The following is a 23695-nucleotide window of genomic DNA, read 5'->3' on the forward strand; positions in this document are numbered from 1 at the left end:
TAGATTGCCATGAACATATTATATATGACAGACAGGACTCACAGGTTACAAGACATAGACACAGCACTAGCCCAGACGTAATTGATTCAGCCACAGGTCACATGCACACCATCCAATAGGTAGGTTAATTTAATTGTCAAAGAAATAGCAAGGGCAGTTAATAATTCAGGTAAAAATGCCTGGTAGCCCCTCCTTAATCAGGCCAATGGGTGCTTTAACAAGTGGCTGGACCCAGTGTGGCTGGACCCAGTGTGTGAGGGAAGGGAGAAGAGATAGGGACAAGTGGAAATATGGCTAAAGGACGTGATGGGTTGCTTTCTCTTCATGAATAGAGAGTGAAGGCCATACGCTTGCACTAATTAGGCCGAGTTGTTGGTTGGTAGTCCTATAGCCAGGTAAGCAGAAGAGTAGGCTGGTATTATTCAAACAGTCAGACAGTTCAACAAGGTATTTTAGTAATGTTAATTTAAAGGGGTTGTAAAGGAAAAAAATGTTTTTCAAAATAAGCATCCTTTACCTGCAGACATTCCTCTTTTTACTTCCTTATTGTTTGTTTTTGCTCAGAAGTTGCTCTATTTCTTCTCTGTTCTGTTCACTTCCTGCTTGTCTGATTGTAACTCACCACCGTGAAGGGAGGCTTTACTGCGGTGGTCAGTGCTCGCCCCCTCCTGGGAACTACACCTGTGTGGCAGACGCTCTCTACGTGTTAGAGACTTCAAGGAGGTGTGAATTACTGGGCGTGCCGCAATGCATACTGGTAAATGTAGTTCTTACATTTACACTTTACGCAAACCAGGAAGTGAATGTTACTGGAGCAGCAGCTAAATGGAGGGGTGACAGCAACTGTCACAGTTGGCGATCAATCCTGATTGTATATCCCACGCTTCGTGTTTGCCAGTAAGTGGTATACACTATAATGTGAATCCAGTCCTCATGGCAAGAATGCCGTTTGGCCAAATGTTACAGTGGGGAGTTCATAACCAACCAACACAAGCTAATGCTCCAGTAACAAACCAGCAAATGTATGAGCGACAACAGGCAACAAGTCAGTAATGTATTAACATCTCATCATCTGTTCTAGCTACCGACACGGGTACTATTGTGGCAACTTGCATTTTTCCACCAATCCCAGTGCAATGTTCATCACGTTTGCCCAATTATACTTGGCTAAAAGTACACTTTCCCTTAGCCACTAGTAACAGGACTGCTTACGTATGGTCAAGGCAATTTAAGTCGACAAACAAGATCCACTTAGTGGATACTAACGGACCTAATACTAAAACGTTTGTCAGGACTGCTTAAATTAACATTACTAATCTACCTTGTTGAACTGTCTGACTGATTGAATAATGCCAGCCTACTCTTCTGCTTAACTGGCTATAGGACTACCAACCAACAACTCGGCCTAATTAGTGCAAGCGTATGGCCTTCACTCTCTATTCATGAAGAGAAAGCAACCCATCACGTCCTTTAGCCATATTTCCACTTGTCCCTATCTCTTCTCCCTTCCCTCACACACTGGGTCCAGCCACTTTTTAAAGCACTAGAGTTGAGCGGACACCTGGATGTTCGGGTTCGACCGAACTTCAAAAAAAGTCCGGGTTCGGGACCCAAACTTGACCCGAACCTGACCTTGAACCCGAACCCCATTGAAGTCAATGGGGACCCGAACTTTTCAGTACTAAAATGTCTCTAAAACACTAATGCCGCGTACATATGGTCGTTTTTCGTCATGAAAAAAAATGAAATTTTTCAGCATGTCCAAAAAACAAAGTTTTTCCAACTTCATCATTAAAAACGATGTTGCCCACACACCATCGTTTAAAAAAAATGATGAGCAAAGCGCGGTGACGTACAACACGTACGACGGCACTCTAAAGGGGAAGTTCCATTCAAGCTCCCATCTCATAACTTGCTTCTGAGCATGCGCGGGTTTAAAACGTTGTTTAAAACGTTGTTTTAGCCCACACACGATAATTTTTTACAACCCAAAAAATGAAATTTTTTAAAACGACGTTAAAAAATGCAGCGTGCTCAGAAGATGAAAAACGATACAAAGCCCACACACGATCATTTTAAATGACGTTTTTAAAAACGTCGTTTTTTTTCATGCCGAAAAATGATTGTGTGTACGCGGCATAAGGGAAAGGGCTAGAGGGCTGCAAATGGCAGCAAAATGTCGGTAAGAGCATGGCAAGTACTCTGAAAATAAATGTGGATAGGGAAATAACTTAAAATAACATAAAAAAAATAATAAAAATCTTGACCTAGGAGGACGAGGTCCATATGGAGTAGGAGGTTGAGGTGGCGGTGGATGTGGCGGTGTAGGTGGAAGCGGCGGTGGAGGAGAATGAGGTAGCCAACACAGCAGGTTTTGGTTTTTAATTGATTTATTTTTTAAATTAGGGTACACCCCAAAAGAGTGAGAAAGATCTAGGGTTGCCACCTCATCCCTTTAAACCCGAACACATAGTAATTACACTGGTTCTGGGGCTAATTTAATGTCGATAAGGCATCAAGTGAGTTTAATTAGCAGCACCTTAATCAGCCAGAGAACCTGTGTAATTAATATGTTTTCGCTTTTAAAGGGATGAGGTGGCAACCCTAGAAAGATCAGAAAAACAAGAATGGCTGGGTAAGGCCGGCCCGGTATACGTGTCTATTCTGCACAAGGTACGGACAAGTCCTGTGGGATCCATGCCTGGTTCATTTTAATGAACGTGAGCTTGTCCACATTGGCTCTGGACAGGCGGCTGCGATTGTCTGTGATAACGCCCCCTGCCGTGCTAAATACACGTTCAGATAATACACTGGCTGCAGGGCAGGCCAGCACATCCAAGGCGTAAAGGGCAAGCTCAGGCCATGTGCCCAATTTGGAGACCCAGAAGTTTAAGGGGGCAGATCCGTCATTCAGTACGTGTAGGCGTGTGCACAGATACTGCTCAACCATGTTGGTGAAATTCTGCCTCCTGCTAAAACGTTCCATATCAGCTGGTGGTTGTTGTGGCGTGCTGACAAAGCTTTTCCACATTTCGGCCATGCTAACCCTGCCTTCTGAGGTGCTGGCGGTGCCCCGGCTGCGTTGGCTACCTCTTCCTCCTCCTCTGCCTTTGCCTTGTGCTTCCACTGTGCCCCCGCTGTCAGGTGGTAATTCCACTAGCAGCGCGTCTACCAGCGTGCGCTTGTACTCGCGCATCTTGCGATCATGCTCCAGTGAGGGAATTAAGGATGATACATTGTCCTTGTAACGGCGATCCAGCAGCATGTCCACCCAGTAATCAGCACCTGTTAAAATGTGCGAAACACGGCGGTCGTTGCGAGACACTGCAGCATGTAATCGCTCATGTGTGCCAGGCTGCCCAGAGGCAACAAAAAGCTGTCCTCTGTGGGAGGTGTATCATCTGTGTCCTCTGTATCCCCCCAGCCACGCACCAGTGATGGCCATGAGCTGGTCTGGGTGCCACCCTGCTGTGAACATGGTTCCTCCTCCATCTCCTCCTCCTCCACCTTGTCATCCTCCAGAACTGTGCCCTTGCTGGACAATTGTGTACCTGACCTTTGTTGGTGCAGGAACCCACCCTCGGAGCCACTTGAGAATGACTGCCCTGAAAGCCTTGGAAATTATCCCGATTCTTCCTCCTCCTCCTGTGCCACATCCTCTTCCATCATCGCCCAAAGCGTTTAAAGTGTGTATCTCACACGTACAGATATGCAGGCAAGACTGCAAACACTGGAGGACAAACTGTAAAATATATTGTTTTGCCCTAAATGGGTGTTTTTTGAATAGAACAATAGAAGAACACTAGCTACAGTGTTTTTCTCACACCTACAGATATGAAGGAAACACTGCAAACACTGGAGGAAACACTGCAAAATATATATTTTTGCCCTAAATGGGTGATTTTTTTAATAGAACAATAGAAGAACACTGGCTAAAGTGTTTATCTCACACGTACAGATATGGAGGAAACACTGCAAACACTGGAGGAAACACTGCAAAACTTTTATTTTTTCCCTAAATGGATGTTTTTTGAATAGCACAATAGAAGAAACGTATATAAAGGGTGTATCTCACAGTAACATATGCAGTGCTGGTGTAATATGCAGAGTATCTCACAGGAACATATTCAGTGCTGCTGCAATATGCAGAGTATCTCACAGGAACATATGCAGTGCTGGTGTAATATGCAGAGTATCTCACAGGAACATATGTAATGCTGCTTCAATTTGATTTGTGAAGCAGGACTGACTCCTATATATTTCTCTCCCTATAAGAACAATCTGGAACCTTTCCCTAAAGTATCTAATGCAGAGTATCTCACTGGAACATATGCAGTGCTGGTGCAATATGCAGAGTATCTCACAGGAACATATGCAGTGCTGGTGTAATATGCAGAGTATCTCACAGGAACATATGCAGTGCTGGTGCAATATGCAGAGTATCTCACAGGAACATATGCAGTGCTGGTGTAATATGCAGATTATCTCACAGGAACATATGCAGTGCTGCTACAATATGCAGAGTATCTCACAGGAACATATGCAGTGCTGGTGCAATATGCAGAGTATCTCACAGGAACATATGCAATGCTGCTGCAATTTGATTTGTGAAGCAGAACTGACTCCTATATATTTCTCTCCCTATAAGAAAAATCTGGAACCTTTCCCTAAAGTATCTAATGCAGAGTACCTCACAGGAACATATGCAGCGCTGGTGTATAATGTTTTCTGAAGCAGGACTGACTCCTATATATTTCTCTCCCTATAAAGATCAATCAGGAACCTTTCCCTAAAGTATCTAATGCAGAGTATCTCACAGGAACAAATGCAGCGCTGGTGTAATATGATTTCTGTAGCAGGACTGTCTGACTCCTATCTAAGGCCCCATTCACACCTAGGCGTTTTTACGCCTGAAACGCACTGCTCACGAACGCGAGAGGGCAGAATTAACATTGTTTCCTATGGTGCCTGTTCACACCTGAACGCCTGAACGCCTGTCGCGCGAAGCTCAAACTAGTCCCGGACCTTTTTTTGTCGCGCAAATCGCGCGACATAGGCGTTTTCGAGCGTTTTTTTTTTACCATAGAAAGTAATGGGAAACGCGCGAATTGAGCGTATCGCGCGACAGCAAGCGTTTTTATGCGCGTTTTTACGCGCGTTTTGACGCCCATACAGCTCCAAAACAAAACAGGAAATGACATATTTTTTTACAGGAACTTGTGAAATCACCATTTTACTTTACTTGCAATAAAGAAAAGTCACATTTTTATCAATGGAGGCCGAATTTGATAGAACCCTTTCCATGCTGGAGCCTGAAAATTTCATCAGGATGGTGAAGGAGCACCCCTGTCTTTATGACAGCAGGGCACCGGGCTACAAAATGAGGACCACCCGTTGGGACGCTTGGTGTTCAATTGGGAGCCAAATCTATGAGAACTGGGCACGGATAAATAAGTCCCATGATAGCAAAGGTAAACTCTATCAAAAAACATAACAGAAATACAAAATGCCACTAATGAAATAATGGAATGATTGTTTGTCGTTACAGTGGGCATTTATTACCGTACCAATATGCTGTTAGGTTTAAAAATGTGTCTTTACAAATATGACTATTGTGCGGTCATGCGACATGGCTTATAAACATAAATTGCGTTCTCTTCTTCCCACAAATAGAGCTTATTAATGGTGATATTTGATCCCCTCTGTGATTTTTAATAATCCAACAATGTAGTGACATTTTTCAAAAAAAATATTATTTTACACATCTTTAATCTAAAAAAAAAAAAAAAAAAAATTCAATCGACCTAGCGACTACAGCGGCAGGTGGGGACGGGGGCTACACAGGACCTTACACTAAACTGCCTGCAGTGATCAGTAAATATATGTTCACTGCATTCATTGATACTGTGACAAGGGGATGGGGGAGTGGATTGGAGATCCAAAAGGGGATTGTGCCTACGTGTACTGGTTTCAGTGTCATCACTTCCCTCTTCCTGTGTTTACACAGGAGGAGAAAGTGACACGCAGGGGGACACATATAGAGCCACTTAACCCCCGGATGTACCCTGGGGGTCCTGATCGGACCCCCAACCCACGTCTAGGCGGTCACTTACAGGCCCTTTATTAGACCACAGAATAAATACATAAACTAAGTTTACAATTGATAGAATGTCACTAATATAAAATGGCACACAATATGATAGGGCTATTGAACCCAATGATAAAACTGTATCAAAATAAAATTAGAATGAGACTTCTTAAAACATGAATCATTTTTTATTTTTTTCCCGCAAAACAGCATAGTAAAGATTATATTTCACAAAATAAGCGTGTCAAAAGCTGAAAAGTTCAATAAATTAAATGGAATTGAGCTGCCAAGGGACCTGCCCTTCAGGAGAGACAAAGTATGCCGCATACTGTTCACGGACATGTGTCCCCTGTGTGTTCCCACGTACACCAGTCCAATGAGCTCTTTCCAGAGTCTCATGGACTGGCTCCTCGTAATCTAGACCATCGCGCTGCCTGACAAAATTGTGAAAGGCACACGCCGCTTCTACAGCACTAATGGCATTTTGCATGTTGAGGACAATCGGTGTGTGGAGAACCCTCCACTTGTTCGCCAAAATTCCAAAAGCACACTCAACTACGCGGCGTGCTCTGCTAAGCCGGTAGTTGAATATGCGTTTCTCTTCGTTCAGATTATGTCCTGAATAAGGCCGAAGTAGGTGTGTGTTCAGAGCAAAAGCCTCATCACCCACAAAGACACTTGGTAGGGGAGGGCCGTTTGTGCCCGGGAGTGGACTATTTTGTGGAAGGTCCAGACCATCCGTTCGAAGTAATTGCCCAAAAGAGGAGTTCCCAAAAATCGCTGAGTCTGCACTACTTCCATAGGAACCAATGTCAATATAGGTAAAGCAATAATTGGCATCAGCCACAGCCATTAAGACGAATGAAAAGTATTTCTTATAATTGAAATACTGGCTCCCACTAGCCATGGGCTTAACAATCCTGATGTGTTTCCCATCGATCGCTCCTAGACAATTCGGAAAGTTACAGCGTTCCCAGAATACTTCGGAAATTTTTTCCCAGTCCTCTGCTGCCGGTTTTTTAAACACAATGGGTTTCAGGACTTCCCAAATGGCACTGCAGGTGTCCCGAATTATATAACTGGCAGTAGATCTTCCAATACGAAACGAGTAATGCAGACTTGCAATCGATTGTCCAGTTGATAGATACCTACAAAGAAAATAATATATATTATTTTATTTTATTTTTTACAGTGAAAATGCTAAAACTCAAATGGAAGAGCATACGGGACGCCTACGCTCGCCAGCTGAGGGCACAGCGGGAGCAGCGGCGAAGTGGGAGTGGAGCATGTTCGGTAAAAGAATACGTTCACGCAAAGGAATTGGAGTTTCTGAGACCGGTGCTGGATTTGGGGAGGTAAACCATTATCTGTACTTTGCTCGGTAAACCAAATGTTTAAAATTATTTTTGAATACATGATTTCTTTTTTCAGTACTGAAAGCTGCTGGGACGAGGCTGCCACAGCTGTAGTAGACAGAGAGAGCGTGGCAGAGAGAGGGGACAGAGAGAGCGTGGCATCGGGGGATCAAGCGATGGCTACTCTGGAGCCGGAACCGCAGCACTCCGAGGCATCAAATTCTAATGCGACGAGACCACTTGCAGAGCAGTCCCCAGTTAACATCGCGCATATTGGACCTCCGCGTGCTCTGCGTAGGAGGGCTCCTGCTCCGGATCCAGCCCTGGATCGTATGTTGGACATTATGACAAACATGTCTGACCGGATGAGCAATAGATCATATGGCCAAAATGTAGCAAAATGTCTGGGGGAACTAATCGATAAAGTTCCCCCAAATCTGCAAGCGGTGGTGCTGTCCTGTATGGCTAGATACATCTCGACATTTATACCCCCGACAGAAGCTGACGATTTATCAGAACCACCACCACCCTATGGCCCATATGCCAATAAACGGACCGAGCATGTCCCAACACCACCCACGACCCATTTCTCCCCACCACCCGTTACCCTTTGGACAGGACCACAGCTTTCCGACCAACCTCCTCGACCAACACCACCACCGACTTCTGCTCACCATCCTTTGACCACCACTCTATCTCATTTACCTCCTGTGCCAACACCTTCCACTCACACTTCTCTGAATCCTTTTCCTTATACACAACCTTCTTCTTACCACCCTCATTCTCCTTTTCCTCATCTCTCAACACCACCTGTCACATACAGTACTCTGCCTCCTACAACACTTTCTTCTTACCACCCACCACCTTCTACTTACCCTGCGTTAACGACTACACCTACATCACATTACCCACATCGACCGAGACAATCGACTTTCAGGAATGCCCCAACACGAACACCACCACCACCACAAGCAACACCACCTTCCAATTGGTCAGGGGAAGACAGCACCACCTCCACTTGGCCCCCTTTTGCCCACGCACTGTCGGTCGCCATGTCACCGCACGGGGAAGAGGACTCCTCCCCAAATTTACATCAATTGTAATTAAGGAATATGTATAAAACATATAGGCACTTTGTGTATATTTTCCTAATAAAAAAAAAACGACCCAATGTTTTGGTTGATTAAAATATTAAAATAATTTTGTTCCTACAGAATTTTTGTTTGGTTTTTATTACACATATATATATATATATAATAGAGTGTATTACATTCAAAGCGCTAAATAAAAATTACCTCAGTGTTATGATAAGTCGCTCCACAGGGGGGATACAGTTGCGGAAGTAGGTGTCCATCCTCTGCAATCTGTTGATCAACAATTCCAGCAACTCATCAAAGCTGTAAAGGAAAATGAAATTTAAAATTGGCAATGGAATGGTACTAGGGTTGCCACCTTTCCGGGATTCGCCAGAACAGTTCGGGTTTGGAATCATGTGTCCGGGTTTCAGACTGCCTGACACTCTGACAGATTTTTCTGACCAGAATATGGATTTCCGGCAGGGTTAATGGCTGCAGGGGATGAAAACTTACAACCCAGCAGCCACAGATATACCAGGATGAGATGTGCTATCTGCCAAGGGGTGAGTGAGCTCACCCTCCATCGCTGTCTGACAGAAGCACCCCCCCCCCTTTCTCTATCCTGCCTCTTGGTGAGTACACTAGGATAAATCAGAGTTCTCACATTGGAGTCCTCTCCGTACATCAGAGATCTCGGTTTCCCCCTTAGATCATGGTTCACAGAGCATCCCTTATGTCTGAGTATCTTGAGGTCTCGCTTCAATCAGATTATGTTGGTTAACCCATACAGTGAAAGGGAAATCTGGGAGTTGATATGCAAAAGGGTGACTGTGATGTAAAGGGGGACTCTGTGCACTGTAATGTAAAGGGGGACTCTGTGCACTGTAATGTAAAGGGGGACTCTGTGCACTGTAATGTAAAGGGGGACTCTGTGCACTGTAATGTAAAGGGGGAACTTTGTGGACTCTAATGTAAAGGGGGAACTCTGTGGACTCTAATGTAAAGGGGGAACTCTGTGGACTCTAATGTAAAGGGGGAACTCTGTGCACTGCAATGGAAAGGGGACTATTTTTAGTATATTCATATGATTAGAAATGTAAAATACTAACAAAATATATGTATAGTTCATAGTATTAAAAAAAATAGTTGTGCACCGCAGAAGTGTACATGTTTGACTTGAAGAAAAGGTGGCAACCCAAATGGTACAATGTAAAAAATAAATGATTCCAGATCATTTTTTACTAACCTTTTTATGGACATTCTGGTGTAGTCCAGAAATTTGTCTTCATGGTCACGGAGGTCTTGGTACATCACCCAAAATTGCCCTCTTTCTTCCCGATCAGCAATGACGGGGTGTATCCAAAATCTGCGTTGCCTCTTCCTTTTTCTCTGCCTCTCGTTTATAAGATATTGGCTAGCAGTGGCTGCTGCCATGAACAAAGCCATCTCGTCATCACTCATTTTCACAATGGAGTCAGAAGCACAAGGATGACCCGGAAGAGGAATTATCACCCAGGAAGAGGAAAAAAAAACCTTTCACATAGCAACAAATGATGACAGAGGTGATCTATTTTACTATTGGTCAAAAAAAAAAAAAAAAAAACGCTGGACGTCGCTCTGCGCAAACGCGCGCAAACGCGCACCAAAACGCGCACCAAAACGCGCGAAAAAAATGCGCGTAAAAACGCCTGTAACGCCTACGCCTAGGTGTGAATGCAGCCTAAATCTCTCCCTCAGATCAGATCAGCAGCAGCCTTTCCCTACCCTATCTAAAGCAGAGTGACAAGCTGTGCTATGTGCCTCTAGCTTATATAGAGGCTGGGTCACATGCTGCACTGGCCAATCACAGCCATGCCATTAGTAGGCATGGCTGTGATGGCTTCTTAGTCACAGTAGTAAAACAAATGGTCGTTGGCTGCCCTGCAGCCCGCCATTACATTGCCAAACACCGGACCCAAACCCGAACTTTCAGCAAATTGTTCGGGTTCGGGTCCGGGTACAAAAAACCCAAAAGTCCGTACTGAAACCGAACTTTACAGTTCGGGTTCGCTCAACCCTATAAAGCACCCATTGGCCTGATTAAGGAGGGGCTACCATACATTTTTACCTGAATTATTAACTGCCCTTGCTATTTCCTTGACAACTAAATTAACCTACCTATTGGATGGTGTGCATGTGACCTGTGGCTGAACCAATTACGTCCGGACTAGTGCTGTGTCTTTGTTTTGCAACCTGTGAGTCCTGTCTGTCATATATGTTCATGGCAATCTATTTCTTTTAAATGATTAAATTTTTTCATATAGTTCGTAATTAACTGCACTTTTATACTCATTTGATACTAGAATAAATTATTTTGTATAATTTTCTGTTTAGATCATTATTTGTTGCTTTCGGTAACCCCTTTTCAATTAGCCTTCTCTTAGGCTATTCCCCTTACCCCTTTTTTATAGTAATGAAAAATTAAACCTATTTGGCAGTTGGGGATATTGTATTTGCACTAAATAAATAAACCTATACGTGTATTGTAAATGAACATTTATATTGGTGTTTGATCATTTCTTAATGTCCATATGCATGGGAAACAAAAAAATTATTAGGATTATCAGTCATATTCTATATTGTAAGCTCTAACAAGCAGGGCCCTCTGATCCCTCCTGTATTGAATTGTATTGTAACTGTACTGTTTTCCCTGATGTTGTAAAGCACATGCGCAAACTGTTGGCACTATATAAATCCTGTATAATAATAATACTGTAATAATAGTATTTTTAAACCAGGCCCGGACTGGGACAAAAATAGGCCCGGGCATTTTAGACTGAGCAGCCCCGGGGGGGGGGGGGGGGCGCGGCGGTTAATGATGGGATGTGGGGCTCCAGCACCTTGTACCTCTGGAGCATTTTACATTACACAGAACCCTGCACCTCTAGGCCCCTTTACATTACATAGCACCGCACCTCTGGACCCTTTTACATTACACAGCACCTTGCACCTCTGGACCCTTTTACATTACACAGCACCTGTTATGTACGAGAGAACGTACCTGGTAGTCAGAGCCTAGTTTGCAGGAGGAGGCCTCTCTTACAGCCCTGGCTCGAGAGCTGCTGGAGTGGGGACAGCGAGCTCGGGAGCGCAGTGAGGTAGGAGTGCCTGGGTGATGGCAGCAGTCAGGCACAGGATGGTGCTCCTTCAGGAAGGGCTGGCGCAGGAGGCTGTGGTTGCAGACGTAGAGAGTCAGCGACTCTGGAGCTGGCACAGGTACTGGAACAGCGGCAGCAGGAGCTGGTGAGGCAAGCTCGGTTAGGTACAAGCAATCAGCTAGTAGCGGGGTCAGACAAGCCGGGTCAAGCGGGTGATCAGTCAGAATATCGTGCAGGCTAAAGCGCGGTCGGATTCAAGCGAAGGGTCTGGCATCGGTAGGCAGGAGAACAGAGTCAGAGCAAGCCAAGGGTCGGACTGGAGAGATTTGGGTGGTCAGGCGGAGCCGGGTCGGTACTGGTAACAGGTTCAACAGGTCACAGAATACTGGTACAACGCTGCAGATCAGACAGCAAAGTGCCACTGCAGCTGCTGGCTTTTTAAAGGCAAAAATGGCGCCAATCGTGCGTTAACGTGCAAACACGCACTCCCATCGTGCGTGCACCCGTCGCGCACGATCATTTGGTGCTCGCGGGCGCATAGGTACAGACAGCTGCTGCTGTTGATTTTGTGTAGTAATATGCGCGCACGCCGGGACCTATTGGCAGGTCCCTGACAGCACCGCACCTCTGGATCCCTTTACATTAAATAGCACAGCACCTCTGGACCCCTTTACATTACACAGCCCCCCACAGTTTGTTACACAGACACCCCCCTAACAGTTCTGGATCCACTCCATGTTACACAGACCTCCCTACAATACAGACCCCCTCCCTACAGTACAGACCCCCTACATTACAGACCCTCTCTACAATACAGACCCCCCTACATTACAGACCCCCTCTACAATAGAGACTCCCCTACATTACGGCCCTCCTCTACAATACAGCCCATACAGACCCCCCTACATTACAGAGACGTGACCTGCGGACCACGGGCCGTCGCGGCTTGCTCGGCATGCCCGATGGCCAGTCCGGGCCTGATTCAAACTACAACATATATACACAGTGGGCCAGATTCAGGAACGTTTTATGCCGCGTAAGTTAAAAGATGCACCGTCGTATCTTTGCGCGGTATTCTTAAAACAAGTTACGCCTGAATTTTGGCTTAATACGACCGACGTAAGTCTCCTACTCTGTCGTATCTTAGGTGCATATTTACGCTGGCCGCTAGGGGCGATTCCGTTGATTTACGCGTTGAATATGCAAATTAGCAAGATACGCTGGTTCACAAACGTACTTGCGCCCGGCGCATTACTAAACGCTGTTTACGTAAGGCGTACGACCGGCGTAACTTTACCCCTCATAAAGCAGGGGTAAGTCATGTTAACGTATGGACGTCTGAAACGTCAGAACAGCGTCGTATTTTACGTAGTTTGCGTAAGTCGTATGTGAATGGGGATGGGCGTAGGCTTCGTTCACGTCGTCAAAGCATTGAGCCGACGTATCTTAAGACGTGATTCTGAGCATGCGCGCGCAAGCGCCGTTCGTTCGGCCCCTAATTTGCATGGGGTCAAGGCTCATTGTAATACAACACGCCCACTGCCTTGATAATTTGAATTAGGCAGGCTTACGCCGGCCCATTTACGCTACGCCGCCGTAACTTAGGGCGCAAGTTCTTTCTGAATACGGTACTCGCCTCTCTAAGTTACGGCGGCGTATCATATATGAGATGCGCTACGCCCGCCTAAAAATACGCCAGTCTTTCTGAATCTGGCCCAGTAAGTTTACAATGATCCTCAAGATTCTTACTTTTTTCTCTGTAAACCTTCTCCAGTCCTAAACTCCCCATTTATGTATTTTATGGGCCTTTAAATTTTGCACTTTTACTAACATTTGGTATTAAGAAATTGGTTTATCAGTTATGCTGGGCGCACAGCATCATAACAGTACATGCCCTTCTGCAACTCTCAATGCTTTAATGGTGCAGAGACTACACTATTTATAGGGGGCAGGGGCCCTAGAACCCTCTCCTCCAGTGTCCTTTATCCCATAAGGGTGAAGATATTAGCTTGAATTCCAGAGGTGTTGACATAACATTTGAGTACCCTGAACTTTAGCACCCTCCCTATTCATTGTCTTGTTACTGACTACTGTATGGAACTGTGAATAACGTTTCTCGCGCTGCGTGTCATCAAAATTTCCTGTCCTCTACTTTGGCTAGCAATCCACAGGTAATGCAACCTGGAGAGGAACTACTTTAAAGCAAATATGTGACTAAATAATTTTTTTACTGGCAATCCCAAATATCATATAAAACGAATTTGCATACTAAAATACCGTATGTTAAACAATATTTGAGATTTACACACTGTATGCTGTGCTGTACATTACATACTGACTGCTGCAAATACAGCGTGGTCATGATTGTATAATGTATAGCACAAGGTATGGGGTGCAGTGGTTAGGTATATGTCATACATACATATGTTAAAGCGGTTCTCCACCCTAAAGTGGAGTCCCGCTGATCGGAACCCTCCCCCCCTCCGGTGTCACATTTGACACCTTTCAGGGGGGAGGGGGGTGCAGATACCTGTCTAAAGACAGGTATTTGCACCCACTTCCGGCCACACGCTACGGGCGAAAGACGGGCATTCCGTCACATCCCGTCTGTCGCCCGTTGTGTGCTGGGAACACTCGGCTCCCAGCACACAGCGTGTGAGCCAATCGGCGGGCGCAGCGCGACTCGCGCATGCGCCGTAGGGAACCGGGCAGTGAAGCCGCAGCGCTTCACTTCCTGGTTCCCTGAGCGTGGATGGAGGGGGGAGCAGCAGAGAGACGAGCGATCGCTCGTGCTCTGCTGCGATCAGCGCTGGACTCCAGGACAGGTAAGTGTCCTAATATTAAAAGTCAGCAGCTGCAGTATTTGTAGCTGCTGGCTTTTAATATTTTTTCCCCGTGGCACATCCGCTTTAACAACATAGCGTACAGAACACAGGGCTCAGGAATATGTAAGGTACACCCTATAGTACGAAATGTAGTGCTTGCGAATATGTAGCAAACAATCCAGTGTTCAGAGTGCAGCAGCAATAAATATGGGATATGTAGCATACTGCAAGGCATACAGAGAATGGTAGTCAGCAGTATGTATTCTACACAGTACATTACATAATCCTGAACACTGTACTCAGTATGCTGTGCTGTACATTGTATACTCCTGACCACCGCACTTTGTATGCTGTGCTGTAAATTACTATATGCCTAACCACTAAACTCGGTGGGCCGGATTCAGATACCTGAGCGTACCTGTCCGGCCGACATAACGTATCTTAGATACGTTACGCCGCTCTAACTTTGGGCGCAAGTTCCGTATTCATAAAGAACTTGCGCCCTAAGTTACGGCGGCGTAACGTATGTGGAGCGGCGTAAGCCTGCCTAATTCAAATGGGGATGTGGGGGGCGTGTTTTATTTAAATTTTGCTTGACCTCGCGTATTTTACGGGTTTTTTGAACGGCGCATGCGCTGTTCGTGAAAACATCCCAGTGCGCATGCTCAAAAATCCGCCGCAAAACGTCATTGCTTTCGACGTGAACGTAAATTACGTCCAGCCGTATTGGCGAACGACTTACACAAACGACGTAAAATTTCAAAACTCTGCGCGGGAACGACGGCCATACTTAACATTAGCTACGCCTCATATAGCAGGGGTAACTATACGACGGAAAAAGCCGAACGCAAACAACGTTAAAAAAAAAGCGCCGGGCGGTTGTTCGTTTCTGAATCTGCGTAAATACTAATTTGCATATTCCTCGCGTAAAAATACGGAAGCGCCACCTAGCGGCCAGCCTGAAATTGCAGCCTAAGATACGACGGTGTAAGACACTTACAACTGTCGGATCTTAGGGATATCTATGCGTAACTGATTCTCTGAATCAGGCGCATAGAGATATGGCCGAGCGCACTCAGAGATACGACGGCGTATCAGGAGATACGCCGTCGTATCTCTTTCTGAATCTGGCCCGGTAAGCTGAAAGTTGCCCACTCCTAACTACTGCACTCTCAGCATACAGAGTGCATAGGGAAAAGGTACTTAACACACAGCTCAGAGTGCTGGCATTTGGGCAAAACCGCACTAAGCAAAAAGCTCCACTCCCCAGGTAAAAATCCCCAAAAAGGCATCATCCAGCTCTGCACCTGTCATCTACTGCTCATCTCTTTAACTCTGGCATCACTCAGCTTTGCACCACTAAGCTCTGTAATGCTCTATACCCCTCAGCTCTGCACTCTTCTTGCACCACTTAGGCCTCGTACAGACGAGGGGACAGTCCGCTGAAAACGATCCGCCGGACCGTTTTCAGCGGACATGTCCCCTCTGAGATTTCTGTCTGATGGTTGTACACACAATACGCGGGGACCTGGAAGTTCAAAGCTTCCACGCATGCGTCAAATCACTTTGACGCATGCGAGGGATGGCGGCCGATCAGACATGTACGGTGAGTCTGTACAGACGACCGAACATGTCCGACGGACAGGCTTCCAGCGGACATGTTTCTTAGCATGCTAAGAAACATTTGTCTGCTGCAAAACGGTCGGCTGGACAAATGTCCGCTGGAAACCTGTCCAGTCGGCCGTACACACGACCGAACATGTCTGCTGAAACTGGTCCGCGGACCAGTTTCAGCAGACATGTTCGGTCGTGTGTACAAGGCCTTAGCTGTGCCCCTATAAACTCTGCGTCCCTCTTGCACTATTCACCTATGCACAAAGCCTTGCCTAGCTCACCTCTGCACCCCTCTTAAATGGCTCTCACTTCAGCACATCTGCTTTGTTCATGTTAGAGTGGAGTTACTATGCACTGCTTGCTGGCTTGTGTCCATGCCACTGTCTGTGGAGTTGGGGCCAGAAATAACATAAATTAGTGACGGGGGTAGCCTCGGTACCTGGGGTACCGGTCAAGAGATTTGAGGCACATGCTCAGCCGTACATGACAAATCAATGTTTTCTGAGTCACTGACCCTGAATAAGTTTGCAAATCAAAAGTTGTGACTTTGCGTGCTATCCCATTTATGTTGTTGAAAATGTTGTTTTAACGCTTGAAAATGTGATTTAACATCTATAGCATGTACATTTATTAAATTAAAAATGTGTTGCATTTTTTAAAGCGTTTCAATGAAATGCAAATTTAGTTGTAAAATGCACCCCCCTCCCCCTTTTTTTTACCCACACCAAGCTAAAACGAGAATGGTTTTCAGAAGAATACTTACCAAATGTATTTTACAAGCATCAAACATCTGCAAATACACATTTCATGTACAATAACACTTGGAAGAGCTGGTGTTTTCTTCAGCATAATTTCTACCTGCTTGAGGTCAGTAACAACTGGTACAAATGATCATAAGCTGTAGTATATTAACCACCAGTGTAAGAGGGCCATTCTCCATTGGCCACCAACTGTGACATGGGGACGCGCTCAGGTGGTAGCTCTATGACAGGGAGGCATTGTACAACACTGGATTGCTGGTACCAATGTTTATTTTCATGTATGGGATTAACTGAAAAGACCTGCACTTCAGCAGTGAAAACAAAGAAACAAAGTCCTGCTTACTTCAGCAAATACATCAGTTCATTTAGTAAGCTTTTGCTCAGCCTGAGCAAACTCACAGTTTGGTAGGTGAAACCTCCACACGCTCTTGCACAGAAAAACAGTTCACCCTCCACAGGCAGACTTTTTAAAAGTTACTGTATATACACTTGCCATCAATGTAACAGAGCCATCTACATAGAGCACCAATGTAAATGGGATATTCACAATGACCAGCAATGTAAAAGGGGCATTTATACTCGCATAACAGGTCAATTTACACTGACCTTCAATGTAAAGGCGCATTTGCACTGACCACTGAGATTTTACATTGACTCCCAATGTGATAATGAAATTTAAAAAGCCACCACTGTAATGATTACATTTACACTTATGTACAGAGGGCTTTTATTTGGGGGGGGGGGGGGGGCGGGTAAATGTAAAGGGGAATTTCAGATTGTTAATGGCAGCTGGTGGTAGCAAAATATGGGGCAGCTTCACACTTGTGGGGCTGATGGTGTGTTAACATAAGTGGGGTTGCACATTATTGGGGGGGGGGGGGGCTAAATATGCAAGGACAACCATTAGGGGGTTAAGGAAATGGGTGATGGATAATTACATAGCGAGCTTCTATTGAGGCATAATATAGCAAGACTTTTTTCGCTTGTTTTGGATAGGGTGGAGCTGGTTTAGGCCAGGTTCACACCTATGCGAATTGAGTGCGGCTTAAACCGCGTCCAATTCGCAGAACATTTTAAAATACATTGTTTTCAATGAGGCTGGTTCACATATGTGCGATGCACTGCGCATTGCCTCCAAACCGTGTGCGGTTTTTATGTCTTGCGGTGCGGCTCAGGTGCGAATTCAAGCCCATTATCTTCTATGGGTACGCAGCTGAATTCACAGATGTGTTCAGTTCTCTTCAGGAATTCTCTCATTCAGCTCAATACACTTCTCCCCCACTCTCCTCTCACCCGGAACTTCTCCCAGGTCTCCAAATTCGCATCTAAAACGTTGCTATTCGCACCGCACTAGTGTGATTCCGGCCTTAGAGCAGGTTATCAGATTTTATTACTGTCTGTGCCCCTGTTATGGGACAGAAAGTGAAGGAAAATCTCCAAAATAGGACATACTGTAGATAGCAGAAATACAGGGGTGTTATAACCCTCCCTTACTCCAGCCTTTTTCAACCGGTGTGCTGCGGCACACTGGGGTGCCACCAGAAGACCTCAGGTGTGCCATGGATCATGGTAGAGAAGGGCTGTCAGATGAGCCTGATCTCCAGCCAAACTGTACATCGGCACTGTAAGGGTGCTCCGTCAACAAAAAGTAAAGGGAAGGGGAGTATGCTGTGCTCTCTGCTTCTCCATACAGTGCAGTACCTGGCTGTGTGAGGAAAAGTACTTGAAGCACTACCCCCGAAGGAGCCGCTGGTTGATTTGGGATCTACTCTCTTTTTGGCTCAGCTCACCCCTATTAACTAGCTCGAACCCTCCCTTGACACATCAGAAGCCTGGTGCATGAGATATTGTGACCTCTGTTGAACTGGGGGTCACAATAGCAGTAATAATACAACAATAGAATTACCTGCTATTAAGGGTGGTTCCTCCAGGCAAAAAAAATACACTCTACACAGTGAATATATTTAAATGAAAAAAAAAAAAAAAAAGAAGTTTACTTTGTGAAAACTTGAGGGAACAAGCATAGGTTTTAATTGTGGACACAATTGATAAACAATGACTCACTATGATTCGCAAGGGCCCTTGCAGGAATCAGCAATTAATGACAGTAAGGAAAAACTTAGCTAGGGATGGTACCACTCATTTAAACTAAGGCAGACAGTCTATGCTCGCGAGCGCCCTCTGGCGGGCAGTCCTACAGAACAGTTAATGATCACGTCGCGGCCGGTTGGTGCACATAAGAAATTGTAATCCAAGGTGGCAATTAATGAGGGAACTTAAACAACAGGATGTCTGGAACAGCGAACGTTGGTGAGCTGACACTTGTCCGTGTCAGTCACTTCTATGAACACTCAAACAGTTAACTGGGCCTCTAAGTTTCGGTATGAGGCCGAGACGTGTCTCTGGCCTGTGAGGTGGCTCTAGGTGTCTGTGTAAACGGAGAGTCAGAAATTGAGTGCTCTCTCACCCGACAGGCCGATCCGCCTGAATTCTCCTCCGGAGGTGCTTTGGTGAATCACCGCTCCACAGCACAAAGATCCCGGACGAGGGTGCTCCACTGGTTCAACCGACAGCTGGATTTCCTCTACGATCCCCGGGTACAAGGGTTGGATGTTGGAGTCCTTGCTTCCTTCCAGATGGCTGGTCTCTCGGTAGACTTAGGCCTAGGCTTCTGGCCTAACCGTAAGGCTGTACACTGTCAGCAGCTCCGCAGAGGAGAGAAGTGCAGGTCCCGAGAGAGCAAAATCCGCCGCGCCCTTTCTTTAAGTAACCTTCCCCATAAGTCTGTGCGGCGGTGTGTCACGTGTTCAAATACCACAGGGCATTGTGGGAAATGTAGTCTGTTTCTCCTTAGAGTCAATGGAGTCCATATCTCCTGCTACTTGCAATCCCACAATGCACAACTCCTTAAAGGTAACTTGCATATTTACAATGGTGTGGATAAAGTTCCAGCAGGGATAACCTGTCGTAAGGTTCTGAGAGGGTGACCCCGCTACATACTGTACTAGAATTTAAAGGGCTTTATACATGTGTATGTGTGTACATGTGTGTATGTGTGTATGTACATGTGTCTGTGCGTGTCTGTGTGTGCACATATGTCTGTGTGTGTGTGTGCACATGTGTGTCTGTATGTGTGTGTACATGTTTCTACATGTGTGCATGTGTCTGTATGTGTGTACATGTGTTTGTATGTGTGTGTGTGTGCGCATGTGTCTGTATGTCCACATGTATACATTTGCGCATTTGTCTGTATGTGTGTGTGTTTGTACATGCATAGGGCACCCCTGAACTATGCAGCAAACCCCTGAATGCTGCACTATGTACGTAGCACATCCCTAATACTGCATAGGGCACCCCTGAACTATGCACTAAACGCACTCTTGGTATTTATTGCCCCTTTAAGATCCTCCCACTGTGCAATTTAGCCACACCCACCATTTGATGCAGTTTGGCGGGGAGTTGAGTTGCTGCACCTATTCTCGGAGGAAAAAAAGCCCTGGATACATTTATTTAGTCTGATGCCTCCTACACACGACCGGTTTTACCGTCGAAAAAAAAAACAATGGTTTTCTCAATGGAATTCCTCTCAAGCCTGCCTTGCATACACACGGAACTTGTGACTGCCAAGAACGCAGTGACATAAAAGACTACGATGAGCCGACAAAATGAAGTTCTATGCTTCCGAGCATGCGTCAAATTGTTTCTGAGCATGCATGTTTTTTTCCCGTCGGAAAAGCATACAGACGAACGGTTTTCCCACTAGGATTTTTTCCTAAGGGAAAAAAGAGATCCTGCTCTTTTTTTCACGGCAGTTTTCCTGTGGGAAAAAGTCAGATGGAGCATACACACGGTCGGGATTCCAGATGAAAAGCTCTCATCGCAGTTTTTCCGACGGCTAAACAGGTCGTGTGTACGGGGCATTACAGATACAACCGGCCCTTTGAGCACCACCATAATGCTGATGCAACCCTTAGGCTGGATTCACACTTATGCATTTTTAGTGCTTTTTGCATTTTGCAGATTTGCTCTACAGAACGTGTTCCATAGGAAACCATGGTAAATGGACTGTAGTGCAAATCTGCAAAATGCAAAAAGCACTAAAAATGCATAGGTGTGAATCCAGCCTTAATGAATCTGAGCTTGACACCCCTGATCTAGAGTTAATCGTTTGCAAAAGAAAGCCTTGTTTTCTCATGAATTGTTAATTTATCCCTTATAAGTTGAGTAAGCTATTTTGTACTACATACCATTATTATAATTATTTTAGGCCATGTGGCAGTTTCATTGACCCTCATGTCTGAAATGAATGGTCATTATATCAAACAACAGTCCTTATAGCATAATGTTATTAATTGCCTGGTGCCTGCCACCACCGCCCCCGATGGGGCAAGTGCAAACAGCAGGGGGGGGGGATTTATGGGTGGTTGTCCCCCCCAAAAAAAAACTCCAGCCGCCACTGCTTTCGATATCCGTGTATACAGTATAATATGAACAAGAGCACTGGAGGCTTCTTGCACCCATTTTGTCAGTTTACACCTTCAGTGAGTATGCTCCCATCTCTGGTCCTTCCCTCAGTCAATGTTCTCTTTTGTGAATGATTGTCTCCAGTTTTATGTGAGTAGTACCTGAAAACATACAAGGTTACCCTATCATGGCTCATGTAACACCTCTTTACTCTGCTCCTCAGTGTTGCACCCACATACATATAAACTCCTTGGCAGTGTTGCCCTCTCATGTTTTTTTTTTTATGATTCTCTCTCTCTCTCTCTCTTTTATTGTCTTTCTGTTCCTTAAAGCAGTATTAAACCAAAAAACAAAAATGTTATATATTGCAGCTTACCAATCATTATATAAGTATAAACTACTTATAAGTAGTTACATCAAAAGTTTTCTTTTTCTTTTGGGATAAGGCTCCTTTCACACTAGGCGGATCCGTTGCAGCGGAGTCTGCCAGCTCCCGCCAGCTCAGCGGGAGATCTCTCCGTGGATCTCCGCTGAGCCGGCGGATGACAGGTCGCTCTCTGCTCACTGAGTGGGGAGGGGCTTGTCCAGCGCTGCTGTCCCCTCCAGAGAGATCGGACAAAAACGGACAGCATGTCCGTTTTCATCAGATCTCACCCGATCCGATCCGCCATGGACGGATGGCGACGTATCGGCATTTGTCTGATTTTAGCGGATCGGATCGGGTCGGATGTCAGCAGACATGTCTCCGCTGACATCTGATGCTCCATAGAGATGTATGGAGCGGCCGTTCAGGTCCGCTGACAAAACTGACAGGCGGACCTTAATGATCCGACCGTGTGAAAGGGGTCTAAAGGTTTTATATAAATAAATAAATGCAGTGGTAAATGGTTTGTCTTGACACTCTTAGCTAATAAATTTGCAGGGCAGTTTATACTGTAAAGTGAGGCCTCGTACACACGTCCGAGAATCTCGTCGTAAAAGAAACATTGTTTTCCTCAACAAGGTTCTTGTCAAGCTTTCCTTGCATGCACACTGTCAAGACAAAATCTCGTTGTTCTCAAACGCGGTGACGTACAACACGTACGACAGCACTATAAAGGGGAAGTTCGATTCCACTGGCGCCACCCTTGGGGCTGCTTTTGATAATCTTGTGTCACCGCGTGTTAGTAAAAGTTTGGTGAGAGACGATTCACGCTTTTTAGTCTTCGTCCTTTCAGATTGTTTTCTGCAGTTCCGTTTGTGCTTGTGGGTTCGTATCTTGTCTTTCAGTGCGTGTAGTCAGGTCCTATTTGTTTTACAGTGCGTTCCTGTCCGCTCGTTTCTGATTTTCAGGTCGTTCTTCATAGGATTTGCTGTTCTTCAGTGCGTTCTGTTTAGTTTGTTCATTCTGATTAGACGTTCGTTTTCTAGCCATGTTGCAGGCACCTGCTCGTCGTAGAGTTCGTATTTTGCAGTCGGTGTGTGTTGGTCTTATTGTTTTAGACCAAGACAAGGCCATGAACAGGGTGAGGAGGCGTTCATGGTCCAAGAATTGGTTGCTCCGTAGGAACAAATTCTCTCATATGCCTCTGCTGCGGGAGATCCAGGAAAATAATCCTGATGATTACAGGAATTTCCTTAAGATGTCTGACCCCGTTTTCCAGCAGCTCTTGGCTATGGTGTCGCCCTATATCACCAGACAGGACACCGTTATGCGGGAAGCCATCAGCGCTGAGCAGAGGCTAGTTGCCACATAACGCTATCTGGCAACTGGGAGAAGCTTGCAGGACCTGAAGTTCACGACAGGCATCTGCCCCCAGGCTCTGGGCCTCATAATCCCAGATACCTGTTCTGCCATTATACAAGTCCTGCAGGAGGACTTTATGAGGGTATTTTTTTTCCTTTAATATCACATTCAATGTATTTAATGTATGCTAATGTATTGTATTTTTTTCCTCCTTCCCTAATTACCATGATTGTAATATGCTGTGAATGTCCCCTTTGCCCCCATGCATGCTGTAATCTTTTAATGCTCCTTCTTTGGCCTACATGCAAATTTCCCTTCACTAACCTCTCTAACATGCTATCCTGGGCCCAAACATACCTAGCCTAGTCACTTCCCAATGTATTTTGTAAGATCCATTGTAGTGCTTTATCCCCCCCCCCCCAAATGTGTTTTAAAGTATAGCTTAATTTTTTTTTATGAGTCCCAAACTCATCTAGCCCCCCCTAAATGTCTTTTAAATTATAGCTTCACCTTTTTCTTTATTTTATTTTTTTGAGGTCCCAAACTCATCTGCCCCCCCCCCTAAATTTTTTACAATGGTCCATCAGAGGGGGCGAGGAATGTGGTAATTGGGCCTTATATTTTTGTATTTAAATGCTCCTTAAAATAA

General features: G+C 45.3%; 2 protein-coding genes across 2 annotated transcripts; one reads left to right on the plus strand and one right to left on the minus strand.

Annotated features, from left to right (window-relative positions):
- Positions 1-6292: 6292 nt before the first annotated feature.
- Positions 6293-8774, minus strand: LOC120933289 (protein ALP1-like). The gene is made up of 2 exons (XM_040346420.1): positions 8739-8774; positions 6293-7236 (listed from the first exon to the last, which is right to left on the minus strand). The coding sequence occupies exon 2, from the start codon at positions 6993-6995 to the stop codon at positions 6357-6359; it is 639 nt and encodes a 212-aa protein (XP_040202354.1). The 5' UTR covers positions 6996-7236; positions 8739-8774; the 3' UTR covers positions 6293-6356.
- LOC120933280 (extensin-like) lies at positions 7271-8561 on the plus strand. The gene is made up of 2 exons (XM_040346409.1): positions 7271-7443; positions 7520-8561. Exons 1-2 carry the CDS (start codon positions 7286-7288, stop codon positions 8544-8546), a joined length of 1185 nt encoding a protein of 394 aa, XP_040202343.1. The 5' UTR covers positions 7271-7285; the 3' UTR covers positions 8547-8561.
- Positions 8775-23695: the final 14921 nt, after the last annotated feature.

Source organism: Rana temporaria, chromosome 1, assembly GCF_905171775.1.
Source record: "Rana temporaria chromosome 1, aRanTem1.1, whole genome shotgun sequence".
Taxonomy (NCBI): Eukaryota; Metazoa; Chordata; class Amphibia; order Anura; family Ranidae; genus Rana; species Rana temporaria.

Coding starts and splice junctions, on each gene's coding strand:
- LOC120933289 (XM_040346420.1), bottom strand. CDS start 6,995: ATGGCTAGTGGGAGCCAGTATTTCAATTATAAGAAATACTTTTCATTC.
- LOC120933280 (XM_040346409.1), top strand. CDS start 7,286: ATGCTAAAACTCAAATGGAAGAGCATACGGGACGCCTACGCTCGCCAG. Junction 7,444..7,519: donor CCGGTGCTGGATTTGGGGAG/GTAAACCATTAT, acceptor TTCTTTTTTCAG/TACTGAAAGCTGCTGGGACG.